The following is a 9,644-nucleotide window of genomic DNA, read 5'->3' on the forward strand; positions in this document are numbered from 1 at the left end:
TCTAAAAGAGGCAACTGCAGACTGGCGGGATCGTGAAAATGAAAAGTTGGTGGTCAGTCAGTGAAAGAAGCATTCTGGACCTCATTTTGCTTACAGGTTGTTTTCAAGATCTGAAAATTCTTAAAAACAATGTTGTTTAATCCACCAACACTTTTTTGAGCACATGTAGCTTTGGTATGATTAATAACCACATGATGGAGTGAAGGTTAGTCCTGTTGCCTCATTCAATTCTGGACTAGTGTGTCATTTGTAAGGAGTTTGCATGTTCTGCCATTATTCACATGGGTTCTTTCTAGTTTTATTCTACCTTCCTGGGTTACGGGAGGTGTTTAAACTGTCCCTTTGTTTGTGTGTGTCCGACTATAAGGGTGAGGTCCTCCCTTGTGCCTTTCAAGTCTTCATTTCTAGGATAAAACTCAGGGTTGCTGTGACCCACACCAGAAACAAGTGGCTTTCTGATAATTAATGACTAATAAGTAATACATTTTTGTTTAGCATGTGCTGCCTTGCTGTTTTTTTCACGATAACCTAGTTTTATGCATGAACTGACCAGATTTTCACTACATTTGAACATTTGTTTTTTCTAAGACACAGTTATCTCAACTGAATGCTTCATTATCTATCCAATCAATTTCTCCAGCATGCTACAGTTCTCTTTCAGTATATTATCCTACGAACCCAGCTTTCCTACCTATACCACCACAGTGCCTTCCTTTTTACCAGCCCATGATAATGAGCCAATCTTTTCCAAAGGAAAAAGATTGTCAGTGGCCCTGAAGCCCATGTGTGACTGCTGTATATCAAAATCTACTATACATGTGTGTAGGTGCGTGTGCCAGAGTCCCAAGTGTTTCGGAATGTTTCTGATATGCCGGTGTGTTAAAGCAACTAGATAGTGTGAAAGCCCCCTCTAGGCCCTACAAGCCCCAGCTCCAGCAGTACTCACGTTGGCAGTGACCCCAGGACCGGCGCGTCCATCCCCAACAGCAGTCTATTCTGGCTCCATAGCGGCAAAGTCCATTTGAGGAGGCCAGCTGCCTGGGCCACCTGTCAGAAAGGAAGACTATTAGCTTAGTGCCACTGAATAGTTTGACAGTGGAAGAGGAAATGAATATGGCACCTGTTTGTTCAAAAAGGCCAATTTACCTCCCTATCAATAAACACCTTTATAAAGAACGAATTGTGACTTACAGTATAATGACATCTTTAGCATTTTCACATTTACTTTGCTTTAGCTCTGTCTGTACCCTACTTCAGATTAAGGAAACTATAATTCGCAGTAGCTGTTTAAAAAAATCAGAGTATCATATATTTCCTCAAATTAGTGACATCTAAATCCACAGGTAAACATGCCTTTCTAATCAAACACTCTCCCATTTACAAAAAAAAAGCCCACATACTTACTCCAAGACTTTAACCAAGACTCACTATTTTGTATCTCAGTTCCTGTCAGTTGGAATACTCAACAGAAGGAATTCTAGGTGATCTTCAACTTTTCCACTGTCCTTTCATTAAAGAAACGCTCTCCTACTGTAATTGGAAGAGGGAGGTAGTGTAAATCTCTGTTTAGATTATCAAGGTTCTTTTCTTTCCTATAGAGGCTTGTACCCAGAGAATGGGATAAACCCTATAGCCTGGAGATCATATGAAGGGAATACTTGCTGACCACTTCATGCTGGAACTGGCTCAGGTTTTTACAAGTCTGAGTTGTTACTTTTAGACAAGAGTCTGTTCCAGTGGATTAGGAAGACAAGGCTGGAAACTAATCAAGCTTTTTAGAAACGAACCCTAGGATGACGGGCAAACTGTCTTGTCCAAAACACCTGCTTAGTTTCACTATATAGAAAAAAACTTATGATTTTGTAAGAGAAATATGTATTACAGTAATATCTCTACTACTAAACATTTCTGTTTTATTTTATTGTGATATGTTTTTGTTATTTGTATAATCTACCATGTGTTGCAGCCAGTTACCAAAATCAGAATGCTGTATGCCAGTATTTGGCTGGTTTCTCTGTTATACAACAGATCACGCAGCCAACAGTCTGTCTGTTATTAATGTAATTTGGCTGTTTTAAATGCCTGATGAACTGTTCTTTGCAAGTTGGATTCCAAGCAACATGAAACAGACCAGTGTTACTGTATAGTATTCTGAAAGCACTGTAGCTTACATGCAATATTTAAAATGTTGTTATGGCTGTTCAATGTTCCATGCTTCCAAGAGAGTCAAAACAAGGAAACAGGAAAGACCGGTTTTTAAGATGATAAATTACCAAAACATCAACAAATGATGTTAAAAACACTATAACGTGGAGATAAATGCCTGCAATCTCTTTATACCCCAATACCTTTATCACAGCTAAACTATACATTCAATTTTTTAACACAGTGTGCTTACTATTGTACATTCTGACCACATGCTCTACTATCTGAGTTGCTTTGAATTCTTCTTTGAAAGGCAAAGAAATGTTAATGCTACTGACTTCCTTCTCCCCACCTGTCCAGCTCTGAAAACTTGATTTAAAACCTTGACACACTGAAATATTATCTTTGCTGCCTGGAAGCAAGTGAGCTCCAACAAGGCACAGACACAGAATAATTGTGAGCAGTTCAGTGCTTGGCTACTGTTCACATTGAGATTTATGGCTGTCGTTAATAGTGTCACAAGTGTAGACTAGCCAAACATCTTTGTGGGTCACTAAAGTCCTTAGACACCTGCCGTTAGATTAGCTGAGAGTGTCTTCCACAATGAAAACATGCCCTTTAGGTAGGCTGGAAAAATCCAGGTAATTTATAATAAAGGTACACCAAAAATACAGCAGAGCATTGAGTGTATAACATTGGTTTTACAAGTATTACAAGCATTTTAAACAACAAGAACCGCAAATAACTACCATAGTAACAATAACATAATTATCCATTACCAATATTTTACAGCTCTATAAGCTCACAAAGATGAAAGTTTTATATCACAGCAACTGCTTGCCAACTGTAACCTGCCTATAATTTGCCGCCTTCAGCATTTCTGATTTAAAACTATTAGATGATCCAAACCAACATATCAAAATGAGTGATACAAATGTACTTTGAGTCCACCGCCTTAAAAAAGAGAAATTCATCACGCTCCAGTGGAGCAAACTGTAACTTCTGAAATTTACATTGCTAGCAAAACTAAGATGGATACAAAATGAGACAAGCGCACTGTACACCATGCAATGGAAATGAACCCTGCATTTAAAATAAAATCCAAAGTGTCTGAGCACATTTTTGTACCAGCACAATGAAAGGGGCCACAATTCCTCAATTGCACACTCTTTGACTTACAAAGACAACTACTTAATCCAGGTGAATGAGTATTAGCCATTCGCCAGTATTAGAACTTTCCACTTATGCAACTAACAGCTAATATTTACATTATTTGTATTTGTATACATAAGTTTTCAACATTTTGTATGCTCCTAACAAAATACACAACTAAGCAACAAAAAGTGCAACAATACTGATATAAGCTATTAACTTTACCTATTTTCTAGTGTCAAGACTAGTCCAAATCTTGTCAAATGATTTGACAATTTATGCGCAATGGACACCAAAGATAAAACTTACAACATATTATGAAGAAATCCTTGCAATTCATTAAATAATTTATACATACTGTTATATATATATACATTTTATAAGTGTTATATACAGTATAATGCTTATATAAACAGTACTTAGTACATAACTCTAGGTGCATTGCAAATTGCACATAAGGTATAGTATTTTTAAGAAGCTTGTGCTACTGTGCACCTAATTGCACACACTATTATGTAATAGCCAGAATGTCAGAATGTCTGAAAGAAAGCCATGGAAGCCATTCTACTGTTATTCAAAATATTTTCATGGCACCTTACCTTGAACCACTTTTCTAGTGGGTCACAGATGAACTACAGCAGTTAAGCAGAATTTAGCACTCAGAGAAAGCCCCTTGTTCCTGACACCAACTTGGACAGCATGCTAGATCATTTCAGAACTCATACATACAGTAGAACATAAGAATTTTTCCAAATGAGAGGAACCCATTTGTAACAGCAGTCTTTTGGTTGCTAACAGCTAATCGATCTGTGGTTCTCATACAGTCGAACCAATAATTTGACTAGGATTGACTTTGTAAATTTCTTTGAGTATTCTGAGGACCTGAAATCAGGTCCTCTCATTGTCTTCTCTGTTAAAAACTATGGATATTCAGTTAATTTAGTCCATCAGTGAATAATATTCCTTTCAGCCAAGGAAAAAAAATCTGGTTGCAATTCTCTGAGCCAGATCCAGGCTACCAATATCTTTTTTTGAAAAGCTGTGACCACAACTGTTCAAGCATTCTTAATGAGGTCAATAAGAGTGCTGTAAAATGTAACCTAATTGGTTAACAATTAAAAAATCCCATTCGACCTTCTAAAACCTTATAACAAAAATTACAAATACGCCACAAATACAAAACAGTAATCAGTCAATCCTCAATGGTTTGGAGCCACCAATATACAGTAGATCATTCAGATAAACTAGGAGGAGCAGTGGTCTTAATATAGATGACTTAGACACTCCACTAATTATTCCCTCCTCCTCCATGCAAACAGAAAGGAACAATGTATAGATATCAATTAAGCTAGCCAACATGTCTTTGGTAGGTGGAAGGAAACTGCAAACTGCCCAAGACCAAACTCAAACACAGTACCTAAGAGCTGTGAGACACCAATGTGTCCTACCCCATCCAACAAACCAAACCAGTAAAGTCCATTTAAAATGAGAAATTCAATTTGAAGCCTCAGGATAGTCAGGGGTCTCCAATCCTGCTCATGGAGGTCTAATGTATCTGCAGGTATTTAGTCTAACTGGGCTCTTAATGACTTGAATCAGCTCATTATGGACTTAGCTGAACCAGTTGAACGGCTTCTCTTTGCTTTTCAGTTGCAGGTGCTTTAAAAAGACCTGGAAAATCTGTAGATACTAAATCCTTACCAGACATGTTTTGGGCACTGCTGGTCTAAATAAAGATGGAAATAAAGATGGAACAGGCAGAGTTGTTGCCATTTCCCAAAAGGGAAAAACGCAGTCATTTACTGACAACGTGGTGTAACATCAAATATTAATTAAGTTTCTAATACCTTAAACCAGGACATTGATGGTACGTAGCTCTTTTGGATAGCAAAATGAAAATGTCCATAAATCATTGATAAAACAGGTTTTGTTAGGAATTAATTCAAAGCACCACTTTGCTTATAAGATTGCCATGGATGAGTGTTGGTTCCCTTGCTAAAGTTGCGCCTAATAGTCTGACTAATAGGACTCTGGATGGGCAGTATAAATAAATAGAATAAAAGCAGCAGGTCCAATTAAAAAATTCAATATAAGTAGGAAATAAGCAGTCAGTGACAACTGTACTGCAAGACAATGTTTTCCACAAAACTACAATCAACATTCCATAGTAAATCAGAGCAGAGGTTCTCTTATTCTCCAGCTTTGCTAACAGCTTTGCCAAAGGTTTCAGCACAAATCACAAAAAGCAGTCAACGATAGGATCTGTACCATAATACAATTGATGGAATTATTATTTTTTTTGATTTCCTGGTATTTAAGCTGACAGAGCATCCGCTACTTAAAATCCCAATTCATGATAACGTCATACTATCGAACCAGTACATCGTTTATGTGAGTCGTTATGTTAGTCGAGTTAATTATATTATATACACTGAATAAAATGCCACAGTAATGAAGCAATAAAACAAGGGAATGCATCTGATTAGAAAAGCTTTTAATTGCAATTATTTCTCCTTTATTCACAGTTTCAGATAATCATCACTAACAGTGATAATTAGCCTAATGGTGATTCTAAAGGAGTGCTCTTGCACTTGAGCTTAGATTCAGACACTGGTGCAGGTCTACAGCTGTCCTGTGAATGGCCCCATTTGGCTCTCTTGCTCCATTACCTTTGCTGTCAATAGAATGCGTTGCTGGGTTTATCTAAGCGTTCATTACAGCTGAGGCTACGTTTAAGATAAGATCACTTTATGGGCCAGATACAATTTTCTCCTATTAGGAATTTGTCTTTCCGCATACCCCAACTTGCTCTCCATGAGACACACAGACAGGGAGAGAAGCTTGGGGTCAGAACACAGGGTCAGTCACTTATACGGCGCCCCTGGAGCAGTTGGGGTTAAGGGCCTTGCTCAGGGGCCCACCGGAGTAGGATCCCTCTGCTAGCCATGGGAGATGAACCAGCAACCTTCCAGCCACAGGCACACTGCCTTAGCCACAGAGCCACTGCATCACCCATTTTTTATAAAAAACCATGAGGTTATGACAGAGGATGAGTTCATTAATGTAGGATTTCAAGCTTAAAACTTAACTGCACATCGTCATGACAGCAGTAGATAGTAGTAGTGGTGGTCAGATAGGCAATTCTAAAATTGTCAGCATGTTTAGATGACGCCAGGTATCGTAAGTCACCTGAACGGAATGTGTAACTTTACCCTCTAGCATGCATCTTTCTTTACAAATAGAACTAGTAAAACTGCCCTTCCATTTTGTCCCCCAACAATTAAATTTTTGCAATGCAGTTTACAGACACATATTTCAAGCAGCCCACAAATAATGGCGAATATCTGTTATTAATGTTTACCCAACATGATTAACCCTAGTTCAGAATTATTTGGTTAACTCACATTTGCCAAATTGAAGGAAGCCATTAAGTAAAAGGAGGAACTTGTAACTACGGGAAAAAAAAAAACTTCATTCAAAACTAGGAATGAAATTACAACTCAGAAAAACTGAATTAAAAACGGCTACCGTATGGGTGGAGCTGAATTTCAATTTCAATTTTGACTTTCAGGATTTTCAAACTACTCTTTGACGTAAGATCGTTTTAAAGGGTGTTATCAAAGAGGTACAATGAGTCCCTAAATTTCAAGTGCATCTCCGAGGTTCACTGTTTTTTTTTTTCGCCTGTCTAAACTTGGCTGACCACTGGCATAACAAAAATAGAAAGCACGATGAATTCTAGAGCACGTACATAACTCCAAACGCAGCACAGAGAATGATGAGAGTGAAAGTTGAGCACTTCTAGTCTGAGAAATGAACTAGCGTGATGCAACTAACTGCAAGAGGTTCGGAAGTCTTCTACTGTGTCAGTTAAAAATACACAGGCGGATCATGATAGCACTAATAATAATAATAATAATAATAACAACAACTTTGGATATTATTTAACAATGGGTAATTAAAGTTAAACTGCAATGCACTGGGTGGAATCTACTGAGTAATACATGTAGATAACTAAATAATTAATTTGGCAGGGAGCTTTTCAATTGCAAACATTTTAATTGGAACAACGCTCGCTGACTCAAAGCCTCAGCGCATTTTTTTGCTTTGGCACGTTTTCTCTTTCTGTTCTTCAAACATTTCACCTGATTCGTGTCCGGACTTGAACTGAGAGGCAGTGTAAATATGTCACATTGCAGCGGAACAAGAATGTATGCATTTTGAGGTTTTTTTTCTTCAAAATGATCTAGTCCATTGTATATTATTTAAATATGATAGACTGTTTTCTAGTATTAATGCGTGTGCTCTTTTAAGTTGACTGTAGTATCCGACAGAAACCCCAACATCAACAGCAGTGAATCACAATGAAACTGTGGTAACAAGCACGGTAAATTGTAGCAAGATAACTTGCACAAAGGACAGGAACAATGAATAAGCCAGTTAGTGCATAGTAAACAAAAACGAGGTAAACGCGAAAAAATACTAGGTAAACTTTCGCAAAGGGAAATAAAATGCGTATAATGACATTACAGAAACAAGAGGAAATAAAAATAGAAATCATCTTTATCATCCTTAGAGGTAAGTTCATAATGCTAAAGATAATCGTTTAAAATTTACAGTTGTGTAATGCACACTGAATTTCTAGACCATATTTAGACATAAACTGATTCAGAGAAGTCTTAGTCTTGCGATTCAGAGAAGACAAAATCCCTTTTTGGTCTCGCCAAAATTTTTATTTTGCTCCTTAAAAGGCTACTAGTATGCTTCGTTTCTAAACAGCGAATGAAAGAAACACCATGTTACAGCTGTCATCTTACAATAATTGTAAACAAGCCGTTAATTGGGCAGCAAGCCAGTAAAATAATTCACAATAGGCAAAATCCCCAAAACTGAAAGCACGACTTAATCTTTTTAGGAAACTAAAGCACGCAGGAACACGCACGTTCTGTAGTTTTACATGCTCCTATCAAAACGCATGTACTACTTAGAGGAATACTGATTTTATTATTGCAATGTAGGGTAATGAATGGTTATTATCTGAGATAAGCGATTCTAAGAAATAAATGTTCGAACTACTCAATGCTGCTAAATGAACAGCGCCCAGTTACTGGAGAACGTCGCGTCTTACCTGCCGTCAAAGTCACCAGTCACTGCCAAGCACGCACTGGACAAAAGCATCAACTTTATCCACAATCCCATTGTAACTGCTGAAGAAGATGCACTTTTTTTCTAACTGTTGCCCCTTTTAAATCCAAGTACGTATTCAGAAAGGAAAGCTCAGTATTCAAATATTTTGGGTTACGTTACACTTGCTAATCCTGGCTTCTCGGAAAATAAAAAAAAAAAATCACAGGAGGGCGAGAAAGGAGGTAGCGAGCTCCTAGAGTTCACGCAGCAGTAATGCTGGAGTCGCAAGAGAGGCGGCTTGAAATGTCCTTGAAATCGCTAATTTACAATGTTTCTGAGGTGCTGAAGAAACACTGTGCAGCCCCTGGGAATGGACCGAGTGTGTGAGGAGCCGAGTGCACTCTACTGGTGTTAGGAAGTCCCGCACCTTTTTTTTTCAAGTTTATAACCAGACTCGCTCCTACTTTTCACAGTATTACTTCAAAAGGCTCCTCACACTCGCAAAACACGTATACTTTTTTATCTTTAATGGCGTTGTATCCGCTGCCTCTTGATTGCCTTAAACAACGCCAGGAATAGCCTTCGTTTTACCGTGATGTCTCTGCTACCCTTTATGTCCGAGGTAAATTGTTACAAATAATAAGTAGCGGTAATTTCGCATGTGCGCTTTTCTTGGCTCCAGAAAAGGTAAGTTGCCAAGCCCGCAGCAGCGCTCTCGCTGTAGCTCTGGTGTAGGAATGCCTGAATGAGATTCAGATATTGAAACGGCTCCAGGTAGATGCTGCTGTAGCCCATCCCACCAATACAGCGATAGCCACGAAAGCAATCGTCAGGTGCCTTTCTGTAAGCTTGCAACACTAATTTTATAACACATTTGCACACATATGTATACGGATATATCATTCTGCACACATTCAGAGTTTAAACACTCCAGTGGGTATTGTGGTTGTAAAAAAGTAACCCGGGCGCGAACCGACAAAAATCGATACATTAATACTTATTTAGTCTACCGTAGACACATACATTAAAGAGACTTGATTGTTATAAAATAAGTGATTACTGGGGAGGGGTTGTATTCACCTACTGCGTGCCAACGGATAGTTTTGACTGAGCAGACCCCATGGAAAATACATGTACAGCTTTGGTCACAACGAAGTTTGGTCAAAATATCTCAATTGACATTTTCTAAAGCTGCTTCGTTTTTTGTTCCCAGGATTCCT

At 38.2% G+C, this 9,644-nt stretch overlaps 1 protein-coding gene across 4 annotated transcripts in view; it reads right to left on the minus strand.

Annotated features, from left to right (window-relative positions):
* npnta (nephronectin a) overlaps window positions 1-9,171 on the minus strand; it is a 55,577-nt gene extending 46,406 nt beyond the window's left edge. For all 4 annotated transcript variants that reach the window (XM_088913315.1, XM_088913137.1, XM_088913227.1 and 1 more), the window contains exons 1-2: window positions 8,426-9,171; window positions 947-1,047 (exon numbers count right to left, since the gene is read on the minus strand). In XM_088913315.1, the coding sequence (XP_088769441.1) occupies window positions 947-1,047; window positions 8,426-8,496 (172 nt within the window). In that variant the 5' untranslated portion in view covers window positions 8,497-9,171. The remainder of the gene's footprint in view (window positions 1-946; window positions 1,048-8,425) is intronic.
* Window positions 9,172-9,644: the final 473 nt, after the last annotated feature.

Source organism: Atractosteus spatula, chromosome 1 (assembly GCF_055471065.1).
Source record: "Atractosteus spatula isolate fAtrSpa1 chromosome 1, fAtrSpa1.hap1, whole genome shotgun sequence".
Taxonomy (NCBI): domain Eukaryota; kingdom Metazoa; phylum Chordata; class Actinopteri; order Semionotiformes; family Lepisosteidae; genus Atractosteus; species Atractosteus spatula.